Source organism: Panthera tigris, chromosome F2 (genome assembly GCF_018350195.1).
Source record: "Panthera tigris isolate Pti1 chromosome F2, P.tigris_Pti1_mat1.1, whole genome shotgun sequence".
Lineage (NCBI taxonomy): Eukaryota > Metazoa > Chordata > Mammalia > Carnivora > Felidae > Panthera > Panthera tigris.
Window position 1 is genome coordinate 63,545,325 of NC_056676.1, and position 26,806 is coordinate 63,572,130.

The 26,806-nt window shown below is 35.4% G+C and overlaps 1 protein-coding gene across 3 annotated transcripts in view; it reads left to right on the forward strand.

Annotated features, from left to right (window-relative positions):
* The window catches only part of LOC102949163 (MDM2 binding protein), a 91,441-nt gene that overhangs the window by 25,771 nt on the left and 38,864 nt on the right, over window positions 1–26,806 (forward strand). For all 3 annotated transcript variants that reach the window (XM_042973539.1, XM_042973540.1, XM_007075591.3), the window contains exons 11-13: window positions 1,569–1,686; window positions 15,983–16,156; window positions 17,559–17,666. In XM_042973539.1, the coding sequence (XP_042829473.1) occupies window positions 1,569–1,686; window positions 15,983–16,156; window positions 17,559–17,666 (400 nt within the window). The remainder of the gene's footprint in view (window positions 1–1,568; window positions 1,687–15,982; window positions 16,157–17,558; window positions 17,667–26,806) is intronic.

Below are 26,806 nucleotides of genomic sequence, written 5' to 3' on the forward strand. Positions count from 1 at the left end.
AGCGTATCTAATGATTGGTGCATAGGTGAGAACGGGTTATCAGAATCCAGGTTTGTTATGGACACAGTATAAGCAATTGACATACATATATTTTGTAGCAAATTATAGTTTATGGGATTTAGAAATATTTTTCATATTTGTAATGAATGTGTATTCAAGAATAAGCTGTTTCAAACATAGGGCTACTTTGGCTGGGTGGGACATATAATAATATAAAATAAATAATACGGTATTTAAGTTGTGCATTGAAACACATTTAACATCTCTAATTTATTAAGCTATAACTATAATATTAAATAATGAAGGTGTTAACTGGGCTTTGCTCTAGCATACTCAAGTTACAGCTTTGTCTATCTTTTGGGCCAGTTTTGGGCTATCTAATCTTATTTATTTATGTAAGTATGAAGAACTAGGATTTAGTGTTTCAAAAGTTAAATATACATCTTTTATACTTAATGATTATTTTCTATTGGTAATATTTTCATTTTTAGTGTCTAATACTTAATTATGTGAAATACATTTGACTTAGAATAAAAAAAGATTTGTCTGTAATAACAAAAGTAAACATTTAATTTTTTCTCTCTTAATTGCTCCTAATATACTTATTTGTATATCTAAGAATACATAACTAAAGATAATAAATAGTAAAGAAACTAATACATAAAAGTATTCACTTAGTATCACATGTCATCTGATTCATCCATCTACAAAGGACAGTTAAAAGTGACTTGTCATTAGATTTGAGATCTATGGCAAATGTCTTGCTTAGATTTCCCCAGCGTTCAAAACAAAACAAAACAAAACATATTTATTGGGATATACTGATTGTTGTAGCTTATATTTCTAGAATAATGGGCAAAATGTAGCTTTCAGAGTTGCAGTTTGTTTTATTCAGTACTTAATCAAATTGAGAATTTACCTAAATATAACAAGTTGGTTCGGGGGGAACAAATATTTAATAAACATCTGTATGCTCAGCCCTGGGAATACAAAGATGAATAAGCTGAGTTTTCTCATAAATCAGACAGAAGCTGCTCTATGTTTTCTGGCATATGATTCGGGGTTTCTTTGCATTTTATACCTTATTAGCATTAAATTTCTGATTTCTCGGAACAAAAGTTTTGAAATTACCTACAGATATATTGTAATTTTGAAACCAGAACAATAATCCATCCAGCCAAAAGGTTGTAAAATTATGGCCAAGTATGACAAAAATCTTTTGATGATAGAATTCAATTACCAGCCTCTCACTGGTTTGCAGATACACAAAGAAATGACACGACAACCTGAACTTGAAGCAAATATTGTGAATAACGAGGTTTCAGAGATATATAACTGAGTGGAAAAGGGAGCCTATGTTTGACTACCTTTGTCTGGTTTTTGACTTTTTTTTAAATACAGTTTGGGCATTGTTTTTGTTTTTCTAGTTTTTTTAGTGGAGTTGTTGTGAGAGAGCATTACAGAGTACATGCTATATCGGTGAAATTAGAGTGGAAATTTATCAGATGACACTATTTAAGAATTAATGTCATTGTGCAGGCACTAATAATATGTTATGTTTTATCCAGGTTGGTGCTCTTTTTGTATTGCCATGTACTATTAGTAACATACTTATTCCACCTCCCAGCCAACTCAGTTCAAGAAAATGGAGAGAATATATAGCTAAAAAGCCTAAGACAATCAGTGGTAAGTAGTAAATCTTTTTTAAGTTGTTTTATGAAATGGATATAACATTCTTTATGAGAAAATAATATTTATTACTCCTGATTAAGACAAACCCACATCATTTAAGATTTCTTATTATATCTAATAATCTACTGTATCACAAAGTATATACTACCTTATTAAAAAAAATATCAGTGATCTAAAGGCAGGAATTTTGGTTAAGTAGAAACCAATTATATTGAATGTTGGTATCTTAGAGACATTTCAGGAATGACATTTATGAAAATAAAGTGATTAATCTATTATATGGTACATTAAAAAAACAAACGTGTGATTACAGTTTTCTGAAGAAACCAGAAGTATCTAAAAATTATATGTTCTACAGTATTCTATGTATTTTAGAAATATTGGCTCATTTAATTCTTATAATAGCCCTATAAACTTATTTTTATATCCATTTAACAGATTAGGAAATTGAGGCTTGGAAAAGTTACAGAGCTATTAATTGGCAGAATCTTGGTTCAAATCCTGGTTCTGACAGTAATAGCTCTGTAACTTCTCTAAGGATTTGAACCCAGGCTCTGTGCTCTTAACCACTGCACTGTGTTGCCTCTAGTAATTTACTACATTCAAAATGTCATTATAAAAATGAAATCTTAATTTCTGTTGTAAAATCAGATCATTTATATCCAAACTCTTGTATCTCATGAGGTAATTGTGGTTCAAAATGTTAGTTACTTGCCCAAAGTCATATAGATAAAGAGTGTCTCTTTGTACTTTGCTCATATGTAGGTGGTTTTTTTTTTTTTTTTGGACAATAATTTGGTTAAATTATTTTTGAGGTTACAGTTAGTTTTTGTGACCCATGATATGATGGGACTAAAAAATGGAATTGGAACATATCCATCTGGGTTGTTCTAGAAGAAATCTCTAGAGATACTCCAGAGCCAAAGAATCCTGAGGAATCCAAACTTGAAATCAGCAGCCTACACAGTATTAGATAGGAAATAGGTGAGATACTGAAATCCATTTTAGCAAATGTTGAATTTGAAATGCAGTTGATATCTATATGGAAATTTAAATTTAGAGTTTGAAATTAGGTCTGTTATCTCTAGAGAGTGGTCAGGGCTAGAGATTAGATTTTGAATTTACTAGCTGTTTTATCTATTTTATAACATACCAGCCTAAAACTAAGTGGCTTCAAAGAGCAAATGCTTTTATTACTCATAGTTCTGCAATTTGAACTAGGTTCATCCAAGTGGTTCTTCTGTTGGTTTCACTGGTGGCCATCGATGTGGCCGCACTGAGCTTGTGGCTTGTTCAGAAGTTGGGCTTAGCCTGGGATGCAGGGACAGCTATCTTTCTCCATGTAGTCTCAGAGCCTTTTCCTTGCTCCACGGTTTCTTTATGTGATCTCTGTAGCAGGTTAGCAAGAATTTTTATGTGGTGGCCCAAGACTCCAACAAAACATACAAAAATCAAAGCTGCCGGGACTCTTAATGTTTAGTCCAGAACTGGCTCAGTGTCACTTCTGCTGTATTCTTTTATTTAAAGCTTCTCCCAAGAATGGCCTAAATTCAAAAGGGAGGTAACTAGACAAGGGTATGAATACTGAAAAGCCTCCAGTGTAAAAGCCTACCATGGCTAGGTACAGGTAATAGTTGTAGCCGTAGGAGGGATTGAACAAAACCACATAGACAGCATGACTAGAGAAGAGAGCGTAGGCTAGGATCTTTAGAAATACCTGAAATTAAGGTAAAAGTAGAAGAAGAGTTGGGAAGAGATTTAGTAAATGGTAGTTGGAAGACCCTAGAGAGCTATAATCATTAATGTCAACATGAAAATACCATTTATTGCATGATACCAGTGTGGGAAATAAAGGGAGTCAAACTGGGCCCTTAACACTTGAGGAAATAGTTGCATGGCCCTTTTCTTCATGAAATTTATAGTCAAGTGATGAAGGCACTTTGAAAAATCATTATAAATCTGTTTAGTCAACAGTGTGAAGGTGAAGTGGAGGATATGTCCAGAGTGTATGACAACATAGTCGTAGGAATCAGAAAGACTTCCTGGAGGAAGAGACATTGTTAATATAGTTTGCTGCACTGTACTAGCACATAAAGAAGTGTAGATTTGACCCTTCTCAACTCCTCACAGAGAATAGATATGTATACGTGGTGATTTTTTCAGATGCTAAAACAAAATCAGAAATAGATTTTGCCTATTGGTGGCAGTAAAATCAATTTCACTTATTCATGAAATCGTAGGATGATATTTACCCATTTCGCAACATTGCATATGTTTAAAGGCTTATTAGTATGAGTTGAATATTAATATATCCTAACTAAACTTGAGTATATTCTGCGCAACCCATTATTTATTTTTTCTTTGTAACTTTTTCTAAGGTAATTTATTGATTTAGAATTTATTCTTAAGTGGGTTTTTCATGATTTTTATTGCAACTTTAAGGAAATACCTTATCATGTGACTTGATCTGATTTCTTTAAAGTTAATCATCTTTTGAAATTTAGAGATCAATATTGATAACTTCTGAATAATAAAACATATATCACATGGCAGTCTTCAAGGCCAGATTGTCGATTACTGATTAAGATATATCAGTAAGTGCTGATTAAGCTGATACTCTGCAGTATTTTTTTTACCTTAGAAGTACAAACAGTCAAATTGAATAGTTGATTATTAAGTTCTATTCTACCCATAACCCTTTCTGTAGGAGAAATTATCTCATTGACAGAACTCCTTTTGTAATAAAAGAGGAGCCAAGTTTTGGCTAGTGGAAAGTTTTAATAGCTCTTACTTAGGAAAACATCATATGCCATTCATATCCCAGTAGCCCCTCTCACTATTCCAAATAATATATCAACTAACAGATCAGCCTCTTAAGTCAATGTTCTGTTTCACCAGAACTTATTGCATTATGCCCAGCTGTTCTCTGCTGTTGCCAGGCATGTCCCCTGTCCTCTAAGCTAAACTTTATACTGTTTCCTTAAGTTATTCTCTGATTTTAATCCTTTATGACCTTTGTTATTCATTTATTCATTCATTCCTTTTTTGAAGATTGATAGAATATTATGTATCAGGCAGGGTGTAATCTGGAGATTGGTGATGAGCAAGACAGACTTGACTCCTAGTCTCCTAGAATTTAAACTGTAACAGAAAATAGATATTGAGAAGTTATTATAAGTCTTAATTATAACTACATTCAGTGGCAACCAACTATGAATAATCCACAAGAGATAGTACATGAAAACAGATGTGGAAAGGCTATTGGTTATCAGTTGTGGTAAAAACAATTTGGAGTGTGTGTGTTTAAGCACTTATATGTATTTGTTTATATAAATATAAATACAAGTTTTGCATTAACTAGCTTTTCAGCAGATATTCTATTGAGTGTCCACAATACAATAGGCACCATTACACATGCTGGACTGGCAGTAAAATAATTTAGAACAAAGTCCCTGTCCTCAGGGAGCTTATGACAGTGGAGGTAACAAGTTTAGATTTTATCCCAGATACCTATATGGCTAGGTCTCTCAGTTTTGAGGGTCCTTTAGTCCAGTCATTTTCTCATTCAGGACCTAATTTGCCATCCCACCTAAAATTGCACGTACACTCTTCACCTGACATTATATCCATTTCCCCAGCTTTATTTTTTCTCCTTAGTACTTATCACTATCTAATATAGTAAGTGTGTGTCTTTTTCTCTCACTCGAAGTGAGAGGAGACAAGATGGAATTTTTTACTTTTATTCATTGCTTTATTTTCAGTGCCTGGAAGAGTGCCTGATACTTATTAGGTACTCAAAAGTATCTTTTAAATAATACGTGAAATATATATTTCCAGGTAGTAGTAACTTGTCTGGAAAAATAAAGAAGACTTTGAATGGATTCCATCCATGCAGTGAATCAAAATTTGTGCCCCAGTTTTTATCAGTTCCTTAGGCTTAACAAATCATCTCTGATGAAATAAAATACATACATATGTATTAGTTTGAACCATTTGGTATTGCTGTCTTTGTATATCAAAAAATTGTTAAGTATCAGGAGTTTCATATGGTTTGACCTAAAATAGGAAAACAATGTCCCATTTGAATTATGCTTAAATTAAGTGTAGCCAAAGAATGATTTTTAAGAGTGATTTTTAGTGAAATACTCAGAAAGTATTATGATACTAGGAAAAATGCAAAAGAACTATGTGAACAAATACAACTGAGCTAAACCCAGTTACTCTGAATGTTCTGTATTTAAAACTTGTATTGAAAAGCCAGGTGTATAATGAAAAGTGCCTGGCTTACCATATGTTCGCAGAGAAGTTTTATGAAACTGTCAAAGAATTGGATGTTGATCATTGCCTAACTGTACATTACAAATGAATAAGCTAAAGTGTAGGAAAATCAAGAAACTTGTCTAATATCACAGAGTGAAATCAGAATTTTCACCAAAGTCTGAATATATCTACAGACCATCCATAAGTTTACAGTCTTGAGTTCTATTGTGGCCTCATTTTTTTAAATTGGAATTCTTTTGAAAGGTACTTTTAAAGGTACTCTTGAAAAGAGGTTATTGCTGACAAATCTTCTAATAAAAATATTTTTGTAATTTTTTTAATGTTAATTCATTTTTTGAGAAAGAGCGCAAGCAGGGGAGGGGCAGAGAGAGAGAGAGGGAGACACAGAATCCGAAGCAGGCTCTAGACTCTGAGTTGCCAGCACAGCGGGCTCAAACTCACAAACCGCAAGATCATGACCTTAGCCGAGGTCAGTTGCTTAACAGACTGAGCCACCCAGGCGCCCCTCTAATAGAAATATTTTTAAGGGACTAGATTAATAATGACTTATTAAATGTTTTTGAATTCATGAAGCATGTGCCTTCTTGATTCTCAAATCCATGTGATAAATATGTTTCAAAATAGTGAGCTGAAACTAATAAGGTTAAAATGACACCATGTAACTGATCTATAAATAATTTCTGTCTTGAGAAAAGGTGAAGGATGCAGTTAAGATTTTGAAAGAGACTTCAGTGGCGAAGACAAAGTAATCTTTCAATCAGCAACTAATTTATTATGTGCCTTTTGGGTTCAGGGCATTATTCTAGGTGGTAGGAATTCAGTAGTGAACACTATCAACCATCTTGACTAACTTTTATTGAATATACCATTCACTAGTCTACTTGTTCTCTTCAAGTGCATATGGAACATTCTTCAGGATAGACCATATATGGGTTAGGCAATTAAATGAGCCTAATAAATTTAAAAGGGTAGAAATAACACTCAGTATGTTCTTCAGTTACAGTAAAATTAAGTTAGAAGTCAACAGCACAGATGTGAGGAATACTTTAAATATTTGGAGATTAAATAACCCACAGGTTAAATAACTTTCTAAATAACCCACAGGTCAAAGAAGAAATCAAAGGGGAAATTAGAAAAGGTTTTTAACTATAAATAAAATCAAAACACATAAAATTTGTGGAAAGCAGTTAAGGCAGTACTAAGAGGATTGTAAATGCTTATCTTATCATGGAAGAAATACCTAAAATCAGTAATCAAATTACAATCTCAAGAAGCTAGAAGACTAAATCCAAGTTAAGTAGAAGAAGAGAATTAGGAACTAGACCAAAAGTCAGTGAATAAAATACCGAGGACTCCCATCTAACAAAAGAAGTGCAAGACCTATACACGGAGAACTATAAAACTTACTGAGAGTAATTAAAGACAATATAAGTAAATGGAGAGATACACCATGTTTGTAGATCGGAACACTCAGTACTATTAAGATGGCACTTACCTCCAAATTGACTCATAGATTTAATTCCGTCTCTAACAAAATCCCAAGAGGACTTTTCATAGAAATTGACAAACTGATACTGAATTTATATGGGATTGTAAAGGCCCTAGAATGGCCAAAACAATTTTGAAAAGGCAAAACAACTTTTGAGAACTTACACTATCTGATTCACAACTTCACAACTATAAGGCCACAGTATTCAAGACAATGTAGTGTTAGATTAAGAATATACATGTATCGGTGGAACAAAATAGAGACAAGATGCCAATAGAAAAGATAGTCTCTTTAACACAGTGCTGGAAGAACTGGATATCCATATGTAAAATATGGATTATACAAAAATTATATAAAATTTAATACAAATTAATTCAAAATAGATTATATACTTAATTATATACCTAATGTAAGCACTAAAACTATAACACCTCTGTAAGAAAATATATTTACCAAAAAGATGATCTATAAAGGGGCGCCTGGGTGGCTCAGTTGGTTGAGCGTCCGACTTCAGCTCAGGTCATGATCTCACGGTCTGTGAGTTCGAGCCCCGCGTCGGGCTCTGTGCTGACAGCTCAGAGCCTGGATCCTGCTTCGGATTCTGTGTCTCCCTCTCTCTCTGCCCCTCCCCCGCTCATGCTCTGTCTCTCTCTCTGTCAAAAATAAACATTAAAAAAGAAAATTTTTTTTAAAGATCTATAAAAAGAAGACAAATCTATAAATTCACCAGATTTAAAAATGGCCACTTTTTGAGAACACTAGAAAAAAATTTTAAAGGCTACTAAGAGAAAACATTTCCAGTCATGTCTAACAATGGAGAAATATATATAAAAAAAATCCTTACAACTCAATAGTAAGGAGACAACCCAATTAATAAGTAGGTAAGAGACTTCAATAGACATTTCATTAAAGATACATGAATAGCTAATAAACCACGCAAAAGATGCTCAACATCATTAGTCTTTTGGGAAATGCAAATTAAAACCACAATGTTTTAATATACTTACTAGAATGGCTGTTATTAAAATAGTGACTATCAGGGGTGCCTGGGTGGCTGTCAGTTGAGCGTCCAACTTCGGCTCAGGTCATGACCTCACAGCTCAGTTTGTGAGCCACTCTCCCCTACTCTCTCTCACTCTGGATATATAAATAAAAACTTAAAAAAGAAAAACAGTGACTATCAAATGTTGATGAGAATGTGAAGAAACTAAATCTCACACATTGGTGGTATTAGTATAAAATGGCATAGATACTCTGGAAAACAGTTGGGCAGTTAGACTTACACTTCACTGCAACCCAGTATTTCCATTCCTAGGTATTTATCCAGGAGAAATGAGAACATATGTCTACACAAACACTTGCAAGGAACTGTTAATAAAAGCCATATTTATAGCAGCTAAGAATTGGAAACTGTGCAAACATCCATCAGCCAGTGAATGGATAAACACAGTTTGTTTTGTCCATACAGTGGAATACTGCTCAACATATTGAGGCATGAGAAGTTTTGGGTGTACCTAAATATGGTATGTTTATAAAGCCAGATTTAAAAGACTGTTCATTACATGATTTCATTTATATGGAATTTCTATAAAAAGCTAAAGGACTAGAAAGCAGATCAGTGGTTGCCTGAGGCCAGGAATAGGAGAGGAGATTGACTGCAGAGAGATAATGGAAGTTTTCTCAAACTGGATTCTAGTGATGGATGCATAATTGTATAATTCTTAAGTTAATCACATTTATACTCTGATATATGTATATAAATATGTGTAAATTATACCTCACATATACCTTTTTGTGACAGAGAGAAGGAAGGAAGGAAGGAAGGAAAGAAAGTCAAAAAAGGAAGAAAGCCAAATGGGGCCCTACCTGAGAACAATTAAATACAAATCTCTGGGGAAGAGACCAGGCCAGGACCCCAGTAGTTTGTAATAGCACCCAATGGCTCAGTCGGTTAGGTGTCCAACTTCGACTCAGTGCATAATCTCACCTCTTCTGGGTTCGAGCCCTGCGTCAGGGTCTGGGCTGATAGCGCAGAGCCTGGAGCCTGCTTCGGATTCTGTGTCTCCCTCTCTCTCTGCCCATCCCCCACTTGTTTTCTCTCTCTCTCTCTCTCTCTCTCTCTCTCTCTCTCCCTCCCTCCCTCCCTCCCTCTCAAAATAAATAAACATTAAAAAAAATTATTAAAGCACCCAAGTGTTTCAAGTGCATCCAGTATTAAGAACTTCTGCCCTAGATGTGTTCTTCTCAGCCCTAGGCTAGAGAACGACTGTTGCTAAAGAGAAAGTCCTTCAGATCCTCTGAGGCAAAAAAAAAAAAAAAAGTGTGTGGAGGGGAGAAACACTATTTTAGGCTTTAGAATTGTTTGAACAATGATATCTCTGTTGGAAAGTGCGTAGCCTTGCAAAATGCCTATTGAAGACTAGATTTTTATTTTATTGTTTAATTTTTAGTGTGACTATCATATAATGGGTATTTTATTTTTCTTATATATATACATATATACACATATATACGTATATATACACACATATATACATATATATACACATATATATGTGTGTGTGTATATATGTATATATATATGTGTATACATATACATGTGTGTATATACATATATATATATATATATATATATATATACTTGTCATTAAGTTAGAAGATTTACTTAACCAGAATATCTTACTACCCTAATCATCCTGAGATATTTTTTATTATATCAAGTGGAATATTATTTCCTCTTTACATTCATATGATTTTGTATTTTATATTGTTAAACTGTTTTATTGTTTTATTTTTATTTATTTTTAATTTTTTTAATGTTTATTTATTTTTGAGAGAGAGAGAGACAGAGCATGAGTGGTGGAGGGGCAGACAGAGAGAGGGAGACACAGAAAGAAGCAGGCTCCCAGCCGGCAGCAGAGCCTAATGCGGGGCTCAAACCCACAAACTGTGAGATCATGACCTGAGCTGAAGTTGGATGCTTAACCCACTGAGCCACTCAGGCGCCCCTGTTAAACTGTTTACAGGATTTTAAGAACCACTGAGAAACTTATTGATACAAAATATGACTTGATTTTTATTTTACTGGAATTTTGTTTGCTAAAGAAATCAATATATCTCTTCGTTAAAGTGTGTATGTTACCTGTAAACTTTGATACAATTAAAGGGCACTTGTAGTTTTGGCCTCTTTCATTTTCCCTGTATAATAGATCCAAAATGGATGTTTGTTTTGGTGGAGAGAGGGCATGCAAGCCAATCAATCTCTTCAGAGTTAATAGTGTAAAAATAACTGATGAAACAGAAATTTTCTGTTGTAATCATTTCCCCTTATTTCTTTAGGAAGAGCTATGGGAATTGAATAACAAAGCTAATTGTAAATCTGTTACTCTCTGTGGTCTTTACATAAAAGTTATTTAATAAGCCTTCAATTAACACCTACCAAATCTGGAACAACATTTTTTAAATGACTGCATAATCATGGTCAGGGGAGTTCTTTAAAATAAATATTTTTCTTTCGAGGAAAATAAGATTGTTGTAATTACAGGCCTCCATGATTAAAATGCTAATAAAGGTGATGGAATTTACAATCAATGTGGAAAGGATGTCATGGGTTGAAGAGATACACATAACTTGAATTGGCAAAGTGCTGAGTTGGTAAATGAATTAAAAGTCACTATAAAAAAAAAGTCACTATAACTCTTGGCAAATCTTAGTTTCAAATGCAACTGGTAACAAGTGTTTTATCTTTCTAATAACCTTTATTTAAATTTCTTTTCTAAAATTGATGTTTATGAACGGTATTAATGTCTGTGTTGCACACTAATTGCATAAATTTATTTTTGTACTTCCTGCATGTTTCGGAGGATAAGCTTTAAGCCACAGTATGTTCATCTGTGAAATGAACTGTTGTAATAAAATTACAGTAGTTTTGGAGCACATGGGTGGCTCAGTTGGTTAAGCATCCAATTACTGATTTCGTCTCAGGTCATGGTCTCATGAGTCGTGAGGTGGAGCCCCATGTCGGGCTCCGTGCTGACATCACAGAGCCTGCTTGGGAATCTCTCTTTCTCTCTCTCTGCCCCTCCCCTGCTCAAGCTCTCTCTCACTCTCTCACAAAACAAATAAAACCTAAAAAAAATTTTTTTAATTACACAAATTTCTTTTTCCTGTGTGTGTGTGTGTGTGTGTACACACATATCGCATAATATTTTTAAGGTTTATCTTTGTTGTACTTCATACCAATACTTCATTCCCTTTTATTGCTGAATACTACTCTGTCATTTGGATGCATCACTCATTATTTATTCACACATCAGTTGACGGACACTTTAGCTGTTGATTCTTTTGAGCTGTTGTAAATAATGCTGCCATGAATATTTGTGTACATGTTTTTGCGTGAACACATATGTTTAAAATTATTTTGGATATAAACCTGAGAGTGGAATTGCTGAGTTTGTGTTAATTATATGTTTAGCTTTTGAGGAGTTGCCTAACTTTTAAAGTAGCTGTACCATTTTATATTCCCACCAGCAGTCTATAAGAGTTCCATTTTCTCTGCATCCTTATCAATACCTGGTATTGTCTATATTTTTTGTTATATTCATCCAAGGGAGGTAAAGTGGTATCCCTTTGTGGGTATGATTTACAGGACCTTGTTGGTTAATGGCGTTGAACATCTTTACGTGCTTATTGGCCATTTGTATATATCTTTGGAGGAATGTCTATGCAGATCCTTTACTCGGTTTTTAATTGAGTTAGTTGTCTTTTTATTATTGTAGTTGTGGAGCTATGTATATATTCTAGATACAAATCCCTTATAAGATATATGATTTACAAATACTTTCTTCTATTCTGCAGATTGACTTTTTTTTATTAATTAGTAATATTTACTGAATAATTAGGATATGTCAATGATCTAAGCACTTTCCACATAGCATCTCGCATTTAATCGTCTTCACAGCAGCCTTGCCATATGGGTACTTCTTTTTTAAATTAATAATCTTTATTTTTTTAGAGCAGTTTTCAATACTCCACAAAATTAAGCAGAAAGTACAGTTTCCATATAGCCCATGTCCTCACAAACATGTAACCTCCCTGTTTCCAATGTTCCACCCCAATTGTACATTTGTTACAAATGACAAGCCTGCATTGACATATCATTATTACCCCAGGTCCATAGTGGCTTGACTCTTCATTATCTTGATGATGTACTTTGAAGCACAAAAGTTCTTAATTTTGGTGAAATTCAACTTTTTATTTTTTTTCTTTTGTTTTTTGTGCTTTGGGTCTCTTATTTAACAAACCATTGCCTAATCCAAGGTCGTAAAGATTGATGCCTTTTTTTATGGTAAGAGTTTTAAAATTTAGCTCTTAAATGTATATCTATGATCCATTTTGAGTTAATTTTTGTATAATTTTTTGTATATTAATTAATCCACTGAATGGTGGATGGGTAGGAGTTCAACTTTGTTCTTTTGCATATTGGATGTTCATGTGTTCCAAGAGCATTTGTTGAAAAGACTGTTCCTTCTCCTTCAACTTGTTTTGGCACCTTTGTTGAAAATCATTTGACTGTATGGGTGCCTGCCTGGGTGGCTCAGTTGGTTAAACGTCCAGCTTTGGCTCAGGTTAGGATCTCAGTTAGTGGGTTCCAGCCCTGCATCTGGCTCTGCACTGACATTGTGGAGCCTGCTCGGGACTCTCCCTCTCTCTGCCCCTCCCCCTCTCGCACTTTCTCTCTCTCTCTCTCTCTCAAAAATAAATAAATAAAAATCATTTGACTGTAAATGTGAGAGTATATTTCTGGCCTCTGAATTCTGTTAATCTGTATGTCTGTCCTTATACCAGTGCCTCAGTGTCTTCTGTACTGTAGCTTTGTAGTAAGTTTTCAAACAGGGAAGTATGATTCCTCTAAGTTTCTTCACCCCTACCACACGCTCACATTCTTCTCACTTCCCTATCCTCCCAGTAATTGTAAATTAATATTCATAGTTTTAATTATTATGAGTATGTAATCACTCTTCACAGTTGAGCCATGTAATATATCTTATTTTCCTGTCCTGTGCATTATTCTGTTTTACCTAGAGTCAATGATTCTTTTTTTCTATCCAGTCACAAAGCCTTCCTCCAGTGGTAAAACTGAGTTCAGTACCTTTGAGCACATTAAGTATCCCATCAATCATGTATATGTAAGAAATCTCTTCCAGATCTATATAACCTGCCTAATCCAGATTAGTTGGTTTTACTCTCTAGATTTGTTCCATAGCTTTGGGTTTAAAAGACTATTTTTTCATCATCATAGAAATTTCTTTTGCCTTTCTTTTTTGGTGCCTGGATCCTTTAATCTTCCTGTTTCTTTCTTTTCTCCCCCATTTTGGTGGAGCATATTTTCTAAAATCTTCCTGAAATTTTGAAGGTATTGCTCCATTATGTTCCAGCTTTTAGTGCTGTTGTTTAGAATTCTAGTGCTGTTCTCATTCTTGATTTTTTTTTTTTTTAATAGGAAGCCCATATTTTCACTGGAATTTTGTAGAACCTACTTGTTCTTAGTCTTCTGAATTTTCATGATGATGCACTTTAGTGGGTCTGTTTTTGTTCTTTTTTGGGCTCTCAGCATGCCTGGAAGCTTGTCTTTTTACTGGGGAAAATGTTCTTAAAATTATTTTGTTGATAATTTCCTTTCCTCTGTTTTTTTTTTTTTTTCTCACTTCTGTTACTCTTGTTTAGATGTTACTCCTGGTTTGTGTGTCTGTCTCTTTTTCTCTTCCTCTACTATTTTCCATTTCTTTGTCTTTTTACTCTACATTCTGTAGATTCACTGAACTTTTTCTTCTAACCTTTTAGGTGAAATATAGGTCTGTGCTTTCTTATTTTTCATTTCCACGAGCTCTATATTATTTAATGTTCTTACAATTTTCTGTTCTTATTTAATGGATACAGTATCTATTCTGAGGATTCTAGTGACCTGATTGGATGTTTGGTTTAGGTGTGTGTGTGTGTGTGTGTGTGTGTGTGTGTGTGTGTGTGTGTGTATGATTTCTTTTTACTGCATATTCTTTGTTTCCTGCAAGTCACTTGTTTTCTGTTTATTTTGGCATCTGGTTTTCATACTAACAACTTTCCTTGAGGTCCTATGATGTTTGGCTGCCTGCTCACATTTAAGAGATAGTACCAGAAAACTAATGGGAAAATTTGGATGCATGGCTGTAGCTTGTTGACTGTGATCTTCATTTTAGGGTGATCTCAACGGGGAACCTAGCTGACACCAACATTGGCATTCTTTAGTCTTTCCTCTAGGACTGACCATATTTCCAAAAGAAAGCTCAATTCTGTTATCTAGCTTCCAAAATTCTAGAAGTCAGGTAGATAGAGAAGGGTAAAAGGTCTCAATATTCAGTATACAAGTACTTACTTAATGCACTGATAATTAACTCTAACCATACTCTCTGTCCAGTAGCTCTCAGGCCAGAGGCAGCTTGTGTTACTTTCTCCAGGGAGTAAACCACTAGACTTCTGGGCTGGGGACAGGACAATCATGTGCCTCAATAGAATACAGAGTGGTCAGGATGCCAAACTGCTTCTCACAGACTTCGACCTGTTTTCCTGTTTCATCTTCACGTTGCTTCCAGTGCCATCTGGGACCATCATCCCAGAGTCTTGTCAGGGTTTGTGGTATAAATTATGTTGCTTCTAAGCTTTCTCCACTGTTTATCTTTTCTCAGCTTCCTCAGTAGTCTGTTACCAATTATTCATCTGCTTCCTGCTTTTAAAATCAGTTGTTGTCTCTTCTATCAGATATTAGTCCTTGTAGATTTGTGCTATTTAAAAAATCTCTTTATTCTCATTTTGTGGAATTTCAGGAGACGGTGAAAATAAATGCTTATTTCTAATTCACCATCTTCAACAAAAAGGGACTCTACTTCTATTTTTAATCTCAAAGGCTTCGCAGTTTTTCTTTGACCTTCGCTATAACCCTCACTTGATTTGTTTTTAAAATATACAAGAAGCTGTCTTAACTGACCTTCACATAACTGGCAGGCCAGATTAATGAATGCTCTCCATTCCCTCTGTAAAATACATTATGGATGCCCACTGCAAGGACCAAAAAGCTACCCTGAAGTGTATCTGTGCACTTCTGCTCCCACCACCTGAATTGTGTGTGCTCGCAGGGGTCAGTTTATTCCATTTTAAAGAAATAGAAGCTGGAAATAGTAGTTGATACATTATAGTGGGGTCATAGAAGAAACACACCATGGAACTCTAGTAGGCCATATCAAAAGCTAATGAATGAGTACAGAGTTTAATTTAAAGTACAGTGTTTATGCTTTGCATCCTTTTTGTTACGATTCTCTGCTTTCATTTTTCTGAGTTAAATGGACAAGTGCTACCCGAAATGTATTGCGTAACGGCTTGTTTTCAAATAACCTAGAAAGTCATTATACCCTATGGGTCAAATGTATGCTTCTGTGGTGTTGCATGCTGAATTTTCACATACTTCACAAGATAGTTGTTTTTGCTTAGTTCCAGATGTTGAAGTGAAAGGTGAGTGCTCCAGCTATTACCTCCTGTTACAAGGTGCTGGCAAGAGAAAATGTAAAGCCACCTTGATTCACTCAGCCAACCAGATCAATGGCTCATTTGCACTCCGTTTCATTCATGGAAAGATGAAAGCAAAGACAGAAGAAGCCAAACTGAGTAAGTGTTGATTTCAGGTGGAAAACGTTTTATATTTGTTTGTATATGTAGTTAAACCTTATGTGGTTTTTAGGGGGCGCCTGCGTGGCTCAGTCGGTTAAGCGTCCGACTTCGGCTCAGGTCACGATCTCACGGTCCGTGAGTTCGAGCCCCGCGTCGGGCTCTGGGCTGATGGCTTGGAGCCTGGAGCCTGCTTTAGGTTCTGTATCTCCCTCTCTCTCTGCCCCTCCCCCCTTTCATGCTCTGTCTCTCTCTGTCTCAAAAATAAATAAACGTTAGAAAAAAAATTTTTTTTTAAAACAAAAAAAAATCTTATGTGGTTTTTAATGAACTTATTTTCCCCAAACTCCATTTCGCTCTCAATTTACCTTTTATTTCAAACATACAATAGCATATTTGAACAATTTAGAGTCTGTACTCTAAATTAAGCCCCTTTTCATTCTACCTAGTAAAATTTAGTAGGTCAGACTTAAGTGCTAAATAGGAAATTTTCAGTGTTTTCCACTTTACACACATATTATTTTTCTACAATTTATATTTCATTTTTACTTCCTCTCAAGAGTCTTAGTCTGTTTTATTGCCCATCTTTTTTTTTTCTTTTCATTTTCTACATTTCGATTCTCCATCCCTGTATGACAAACCACTCCAAATTTAGCTTCAAAATGCCTATTTATTATTATGTTTTGTAGTCCTGTGGGTTGACTGGGCACAGCCGATGGTTCTATTTTGAAGTCCCACTTAGAGCTGAGACTCTATCCACTTGAAGACTTTGTGCAGCTTGTTGTATAAGACAGCTTCTTCAGCCACATGTTTGGCTCCTGGATTAGGATGACGGAGCAGATGAGATGGGTTAGGATGACGTTCTCTTCACAGGCCCTTTTCTCATAGCCAGTGAGCTTCCTCACGACACTTTAGTCTCAGGGTAGTCTGATTTCCTACATGGTTGCCAACTTTTCTTAGAGCAGTTGTTCTAAGAAGCCTCAGGGTTTTTTGACCTAGCCTAGAAGTCATTCACTGTCCCTTTTACCATAGTATCTTACTGATTTCATAGGGTTAGCCTGGATTCACTGTGGAAAGACTACACAGCAGGTAAACAGGAGTAGTTTGTTGGGAGCATCTTTAGAGACTGGCTGGCTTGAGTAGCTGACCTGTAAAAGAAAATGTGATGGAAGAAATTCTATTCTGCTACCTAAATTCCCTCAATTTAAGAGGTTGGTTAGAGTTTAAAATGTAAAATAATTTAGTATGCTTAATTTCTGCATCTTAATTATTATTTATTTTGAAATAAGCAAGACAGAGATGAGTAATTGACTTGTTTTTTAAAATTATGTAATAACACTTTCCTGGGAACTCATTATTGTCATAGAACATCTTTAATACTGACTTTTTTTTTATTTCTCAGGCTTTCCTTTTGACTTCTTGTCACTTCCACATTTTTCTGGAGAGCAACTTATACAGAGAGAGAAACAGTTAACTAATGTCCAGGCTTTGGCTTTGAAAGAATGTCTGAGTAAGTAATGGTTTGTACATTTCATTAAATGTTTACTTGTTCAGAAATAATGCATTGTTATTGTTGTACTTTTTTTTAATTTCATTTTTAAAGTTTATTTAATTTATTTATCTTGAGAGAGTTAGAGACAGCACAACTGCGGGAGGGAGGGAGAGAGAGAATCCCAAGCATCTCTGCACTGTCAGCACACAGCCTGATGCGGGGCTTGCACCCATGAAGCCGTGAGATCATGACTTCAGCCAAAACCAAGAGTCGGACACTTAACCGACTGGGCCACCCAGGCACCCTTCACACTTTTTCTCACATTCTTTGCCTTTTAGGTATAATGCTCATTTGTAGAACTACTCTTGGTAGGGTAATGCAGAGTAGAAATGGTCTGCAACTTTTTTCCCACCAGACTTAGAATCTTTGTGTTTTATTCATACATCTCTGTTAACATTCATAAAAACATTTCTTTGGGAAAATTTGGTATCTCATTCCCTTTAGCTATATATTGGAAAAGATACCTAACTTTTATCCTGATTGCTATAGACCTTCATTTTTATTTTATATCCAAGTTAGTTAGCATATAGTGCAATACTGATTTCAGGAATAGAATCTGGTGATTCGTCCCCTACATATAACACCCAGTGCTCATCCCAACAAGTGTCTTCCCTCATGCCCCTTGCCCATTTAGCCCATCCCCACACCCACAACCCCTCCAGCAACCCTCTGTTCTCTATATTTAAGAGTCTGTTATGTTTTGTCCCCCTCCCTGTTTTTATATTATTTTTGCTTCCCTTCCCTTATATTCATCTGCATGGTATCTTAAGTACCACATGTAAGTGAAGTTATATGATATTTGTCTTTCTCTGACTACTTTCGCTGAGCATAATAGCCTCTAGTTCCATCCAAATAGTTGCAAATGGCAAGATTTCATTCTTTTTGATTGCCGAGTAATACTGTATGTATACACACACACACACACACACACACACACACACACACACACACACTACATCTTTATCCATTCAGCTGTCGATGGACATTTGGGCTCTTTCCGTAATTTGGCTATTGTCAATAGCACTGCTGTAAACATTGGGGTGCATGTATCCCTTCAAAACAGCATACCTGTATCCTTTGGATAAATACCCAATAATGTAATTGCTGGGTCATAGGATAGTTTTAGTTTTAATTTTTTGAGGAACCTCCATACTGTTTTCCAGAGTGGCTACACCAGTTTGCATTCCCTCCAGCAACGCAAAAGAGATCCTCTTTCTTTGCGTCCTCGCCAACGTCTGTTGTTGCCTGAGTTGTTAATGTTAGCCATTCTGACAGGTGTGAGGTGGTATCATTGTGGTTTTGATTTGTATTTCCCTGATGATGAGTGATGCTGAGCATTTTTTCATGTATCTATTAGCCATTTTGATGTCTTCTTTTGAAAAGTGTCTCTTCATGTCTTTTGCCTATTTCTTCACTGGATTATTTGTTTTTTGGGTGTTGATTTTGATAAGTTCTTTATAGATTTTGGATACCTACCCTTTATCTGATATGTCATTTGCAGATATCTTCTCCTGTTCCTTCAGTTGCCTTATAGTTTTGCTAATTGTTTCCTTCACTGTGCAGAAACTTTCTATCTTAATTAGGTCCCAGTAGTTTGTTTTTGCTTTTCTTTTCCTTGCCTCCAGAGACATGTTGAGTAAGAACTTGCTGTGGCCGAGGTCAAAGAGGTTTTTGCCTGCTTTCTCCTCCAGGATTTTGATGGCTTTCTGTCTTACATTTAGGTTTTTCATCCATTTTGAGTTTATTTTTGTGTATGGTGTAAGAAAGTGGTCCAGGTTCATTCTTCTGCATTGTCGCTATCCAGTTTTCCCAACATCATTTGCTGAAGAGACTGTCTTTATTACACTGGATATTCTTTCCTACTTTGTCAAAGATTAGTTGGCCATACGTTTGTGGGTCCATTTCTGGATTCTCTATTCTGTTTCATTGATCTAAGTATCTATTTTTGTGCCAGTACCATACTGTCTTGATGATTACAGCTTTGTAATACATCTTGAAGTCCGAGATTGCCTCCAGCTTTGCTTTTCTTTTGCAGTATTGCTTTGGCTATTTAGGGTCTTTTCTGGTTCCATACAAATTTTAGGATTGTTTGTTCTAGCCTTATGAAGAATGCCGGTATTATTTTGATAGGGATTCCATTCAATATGTAGACTGCTTTGGGTACTATCGACATTTTAACAATATTTGTTCTTCTAGTCTGTGAGCATGAAGTATTTTTCCATTTTTTTGTGTGTCTTCTTCAATTTCTTTCTTAAGCTTTCTATCGTCTTCAGTGTATAGATTCTTCTCCTCTTTGGTTAGGTTTATTCCTAGGTATTTTTATGGTTTGGTGCAATTGTAAATGGGATCCATTCCTTGATTTCTCTTTCTGTTGTTTCATTATCGGTGTATAGAAATGCAACTGATTTCTGTGCGTTGATTTTATATCCTGCAACTTTGCTGAATTCATGGATCAGTTCTAGCAGTTTTTTGGTGGAATCTTTTGGGTTTTACATATAGAGTATCGTGTCATCTGTGAAGAGTAAAAGTTTGACCTCCTCCTGGCCAATTTAGATGTCTTTTATTCCTTTATGTTGTCTGGTTGCAGAGGCTAGGACTTCCAATACTATGTTGAATATTGGTGGCGAGAGTGGACATCTGTGTCACGTTCTTGACCTTAGGTGGAAAGCTCTCAGTTGTTCACCATTGAGGATGATATTAGCAGTGGGTCTTTTGTATATGGCTTTTATGATCTTGAGGTACCCTTCTATCCCTACTTTCTTGAGGGCTTTTATCAAGAAAGGATGTTGTATTTTGTCAAATGCTTTCTTTGCATCTATTGAGAGGATCATATGGTTCTTGTCCTTTCTTTTATTGATGTGATGTATCACATTGATTGACTTGTGGATATTGAACCAGCCCTGCATCCAAGGTATAATGGTGAATAATGCTTTTAATATATTATTGGATCTGGTTGGCTAATATCTTGTTGAGAATTTTTGCATCCATGTTCATCAGGGAAATTGGTCTGTAGTTCTCCTTTTTAATGGGGTCTTTGTCTGGTTTTGCAATCAAGGTAATGCTGGCCTCATAGAATGATTTTCGAGGTTTTCCTTCCATTTCTATTTTTTGGAACAGAAAATTAACAGAGTGTTAATTGGATTCTTGTTTTGGGGAGATTTTTTATTACTAATTCAATTTCTTTACTTGTTATGGGTCTGTTCAAATTTTCTGTTTCTTCCTGTTTCAGTTTTAGTAGTTTATATGTTTCTAGGAATTTGTCCATTTCTTCCAGATTGCCCAATTTATTGGCATATAATTGCTCATAATATTCTCTTATTATTGTTTGTATTTCCACAGTGTTGGTTGTGGTCTCTTCTCTTTTGTTCTTGATTTATATTTATTTATTTATTTATTTATTTATTTATTTTCCTTTTTTTTTTTTTTTTTTTTTTTTTTTTTTTTATCAGACTGGCTAGGGGTTTATCAATTTTGTTAATTCTTTCAAAGAATCAGCTTCTGGTTTCATTGATCTGTTGTACTGTTTTTTTTGGTTTTGATAGCATTGATTTCTGCTCTAATCTTTATTGTTTCCTGCCTTCTGCTGGCTTGGGTTTTATTTGCTGTTCTTTTTCCAGTCCTTTAAGGTGTAAGCTTAGGTTGTGTATCTGAGACCTTTTTTCCTTCTTTAGGAAGGCATGGATTATTATATACTTCCCTCTTTTGATGCCTTTGTTGCATCCCAGAGGTTTTGGGCTGTGGTGTTATCATTTTCATTGGCTTCCATGTACTTTTTAATTTCCTCTTTAACTTCTTGGTTAACCCATTCTTCATTCTTTAGTACAATATTCTTTATTCTTCAAGTATTTGTTGTCTTTCTAAATTTTTTCTTGTGGTTGACTTCAAGTTTCATAGCATTGTGGTCTGTAAATATGCATGCTATGATCTTGATCTTTTTGTACTTGCTGAGGGCTGATTTGTGTCCTGGTATGTGATCTATTCTGGAGAATATTCCATGTGCACTGGAAAAGAATGTGTATTCTGCTGCTTTAGAATGAAATATTCTGAATATATCTGTTAAGTCCATCTGGTCCAGTGTGTCATTCAAAGCCATTGTTTCCTTATTGATTTTCTGCTTAGATGATCTGTCCATTGTTATAAGTGGGGTGTCGAAGTCCCCTACTATTATGATATTCTTGTCAATGAGTTTCTTTATGTTTCTGATTAATTGATTTATATATTTGGGTGTTCCACATTGGGAACATAAATGTTTACAATTGTTAGATCTTCTTGGTGGATAGACCCCTTAATTATGATATAATGCCCTTCTTCATCTCTTGTTACAGTCTTTATTTTAAAATCTAGGTTGTCTGGTATAAGTATGGTTACTCCAGCTTTCTTTTGGCAACCAGTAGCATGATAGATGGCTCTTCATCCTCTTATTTTCATTCTGAAGGCGTCGTTAGATCTAAAATGGGTCTCTTGTAAACAGCATATAGATGGATCTTGTTTTCTTATCAATTCTGTTACCCTGTATCTTTTGATTGAAGTGTTTGATTGGAGTTTTTAGTCCATTGACATTTAGAGTGAGTACTGAAAGATTTGAACTTCTTGCCATTGGGTTAGGCACTCCTATAGAGTTAGGAGTTTCTGGTGGTGTTTTCTGGTACTTTCTAGTCATTGTTGCTTTTGGTCTTTTTTGTTTTCTTTCGTCTTTTCCCTCAGAGAGTCCCCGTTAAAATTTCTTGCAGGTCTGGTTTACTGGTTACCAACTCCTTTAGTTTTTGTTTGTCTGGGAAACTCTTTATCTCTCCTATTTTGAACGACAGCCTTGCTAGATAAAGAATTCTTGCCTGCATATTTTTCTGGTTTAGCATGTTGAATATATTCTGCCACTCCTTTCTGGCCTGCCAAGTTTCTGTGGATAGGTCTGTTGTGAACCTGATCTGTCTTACCTTACAGGTTAAGGACTTTTTTCCCTTGCTACTCTCATAATTCTTTGCTTGTCTGTGTATTTTGTGAATTTGACTGATATCCCTTGCTGATGGTCGTTTTTTGTTGATTTTGATGTCTGTGTCTTTCTCCGTGTTAGGAAACTTTTCTGCTATGATTTGCCCACATAAACCTTCTACCCCTTTTTCTCTCTCTTCATCCCTCCAGGACCTCTATGTTTCAGATGTTATTACTTTTTAATGAGTCACTGAGTTGTCTAATTCTCATATTGTGCTCTGTTGCCTTAATTTCCCTGTTTTTTTCTGTTTCACTGTTCTCCATAAGTTTGTCGTCTCTATCGCTGATTTGCTGCTCTGCTTCATCCATCCTTGCTGCCGTGGCAACCATTCAAGATTGCACCTCAGTATCACATTTTAAATTTTGTCCTGACTAGATTTTACTTCTTTTATGTCCAGAAAGGGACATATGATTCTATGCTTTTTCAACCCCAGCTGGTATTCTTATTATCGTGATTCTAAATTCAGGTTCAGACATCTTTCTTATATCTGTGTTAATTAAGTCCCTGGCTGTCATTTCTTCCTGTTCTTTGTTTTGGGTAAATTCCTGCCGAGTTCTGTGGCTCAAGTTAATGCAGATTGTTGTGTTAATCCTCAGATCAATTTTCTAGGTGTGCAAAATGGTTTCGTGATGATTTGGCTGCATTTCAGGACGAGAGAAACAGAACTTCCATGCTGCTCTGCCATCTTACCTAACTTTAACTTTTGTCTCTAGACCTTTTTATAAAATTTCTTGTTATATATTTTTGGTTGTAACAGGAGGATAGAGACTGCAAATAGAAAGAAATGCAACTACAGAGAAATTACTGTTACCTTGAGCATTGATTCTTTAACCATTAAGACTTTAACCATGACTGTTAATAAAAATTCATTTTGGGGCACCTGGGTAGCTCAGTTGGTTGAGCATCCGACTTCGGCTCAGGTCATGATCTCACGGTCTGTGAGTTCGAGCCCCGCATCGGGCTCTGTGCTGGCATCTCAGAGCCTGGAGCCTGCTTTCGATTCTGTGTCTCCCTCTCTCTGCCCCTCCCCTGCTCATGCTCTGTCTCTCTCTCTGTCAAAAATAAATAAACATTAAAAAAAAAATTAAAAAAAAAATTCATTTCATATACTGAGTGAAGTTAGCTTTATGGATTTTTCTTATTCAGGAAAGTAACACTTTTTCCAATGGTCATAGTTTAAGATTTTACTTCTATTACTAAATGTTAACTTAATATCAGTGTTAACATTCATTAGTCATCTATCAGTCTTACTCATTAGTACCTAATATGAGCTTATTTTAAACTAATTGATGAAGAATTTTTAAGAAATTGACTCAAATTGTGAGGCCTCATTAGTTGCATATAGAAAAAATGTGATATTAGAATTAAGTGGATATAGTATAAAATAAAAAGTATCCATTCTTTTCTTTTTTTTTTTTTTAATTTTTTTTTTAACGTTTATTTATTTTTGAGACAGAGAGAGACAGAGCATGAACGGGGGAGGGTCAGAGAGAGGGAGACACAGAATCCGAAACAGGCTCCAGGCTCTGAGCTGTTAGCACAGAGCCCAACGCGGGGCTTGAGCTCACGGACCGTGAGATCATTACCTGAGCCAAAGTCGGCCGCTCAACCAACTGAGCCACCCAGGCACCCCACCATTCTTTTCTTTAAAAGCATTTAAAAAACATCTTGAATTCAGTAGGCTGTTTTATTCAATGAAAAATAATTTTAGAATACTTCGTCTCAATTATTCTGTAAGAGTTACCTACTTTTTCAGTTGGACAAATCAGGGTAATTCGGTAGTCTTAAACTCCAACCACTGATTTATTTTTTTAATTGTATAGATGATATTAGCTCAAGGAAAATACAGTTAGAAAGGCAAATCAGTTTCAATAAAAAGTAGTACATGTTACAACCAAGGGAAAAAAAATACTGGAATCGTATTGTTGTGGCTGGAAAACCCCTATTTCAAACATCAGCCTACAGTATTACTCACTTCTTAACTTTGTTCTGCCCCTGCTAATTCCCTCTTCAGGCCCTACTTTCTTACCATGGGCCTTCTGCAGCTCTTTAAAATTCTGTTCCCTCCATATCTCCCCTCTCCATCGTTGCATCTCTTCCTTACTCTTTCAACCAGAAAGATTGCCAGAGTGGAATAGGCAGCTCTCTGAAGCTGATGCATTTCTCCTTTGGGTAGGAAGAGTTAACCCCCCTGTTTGGGCCAGAAGGGAAATACTAAAAGCTATACCTAGACTGCTGCCTGCAGGTATGATTGGAAGCTCTGGGTGGGGGTTGGGGGAAGAGCAGACAGAAGTACGGAATAAATGCTGAAAATGTAGAAGGGCCACGGGCAGCTGAGCTGTGCCAGCCATAGCTGTAAAGATGCCACAGCTTTGGGTGAAGTGCAAGGATGGTGGGGAGCCTGAAGCTGAAGGAAGCCATATAGCTAGTAGCTGCTTGAGAAACCAGCTCAGAGCATATCCAGGAAATGACCAATTTGCAATCCAAAGCATGAAATCGATGAATATTAATGATCCAGTTAATTTATGATGGAAATACTTGCTGAACCAATCTCTCCTGTACCCAGAGTCAATACTGGTTTAAAAATTTGGGGTAAAGATGCATCTTTTCAGAACTCCTGTATCTCTAAAGACAAGAAAATGACAGCAAAACAAAGTTTCTAATGTAAAATGTCTGAGTGTATTTCAGTGACTTTCAAAGAAGTGAAATATAAATATAAAAGTATCAAAAGTAGTATAGTTAATTAATTTACACATGGTGAAAACTAACGTAATAGGAGCAGCTTTCTTTGGGAAAAAATCAACAATTCAGTATCAATACAAAGATTATAGCCTTTGCTGAAAAACAAAAAGTTGTTCTGGAAGATTTTTTCAAAATTATCAACAAGACATAGAGTAGACTTATAATATCCCCAGTGGTTCTCTGACTAGTACTGAATCAGAGAGAGTAACTGGAAGAGTTTACACAAAAATACACATGCATTAATTGAGACACTTTGTTTTTTACAATAACACAAAAGTCAAATAAAATTTCTGTTTTGGTTTAGTTTTTTAATAATTACTTCAGTAATTTTATTTATTTTTAAAATTATACTTAATACTATTAGAATACTTACAATTTTATAATTCATGTTTACTTGATTTTTTGTAACTTTTAGCTTCTTGCATTGGGAAGTATTAAATATCTTATTTCACTGATTTTTAAAGAAACAATTTAGGAATGCTGGACAATTTTTATTTATTTTTATTTATTTATTTTTTTTAAATTTTTTTTTTTAACGTTTATTTATTTTTGAGACAGAGAGAGGCAGAGCATGAACAGAGGAGGGGCAGAGAGAGAGGGAGACACAGAATCCGAAACAGGCTCCAGGCTCTGAGCTGTCAGCACAGAGCCCGACGCGGGGCTCGAACTCACGGACTGTGAGATCATGACCTGAGCCGAAGTCGGGCGCTTAACCGACCAAGCCACCCAGGCGCCCCATGGACAATTTTTAAATAAGATTGTTCAGTATGATACAAGACAAATGCCAAAACAGCAACAGTCTTGTCATTTTGCTCCAGTACTGCGGCCATTACTTTGAGTTTCCCACTTTTTTAAATTTATAGAACCTAGTAGAAAGCTGATTAACACTCAGTCTCTGGTACTTTTGAATATTCTGGTCTATATTTTTTCTTTAGTAAATACTAAGTTATTGCTATCTTTTTTTATGAATAGCATTCTTTTGCTGATTCATTTTTAGGCTTCAGTCCAATATTTTTGTCCCTAAACTTTTGACACTTGTGTGCAAACTCATTTATGCAGAGATTTTTTGTATAGGTAAATTATGCTGCTCATAATCCTGTTAAACTTCATCTGTTCCCTCTTTCTATTTCTCAGTCCTCAAGGCCAGAAGGAGTTCTACCCTGCTCTCAAGATAGCCCAACGTTGTAATGTAATTGACTGTTTTAATAAGCATGGGTCAGGTTCATGATTTAAGTTTATTTTTAATGTCAATAAAAATGTAGAGCTAAATTCTGAGCATATTACCTATTGTGCATCTTTCCTGTGAAAACAAACCACTGATAACTTTTAATTTTAGAATGACTCCCAGCAGATTGTGCAAAAAAGA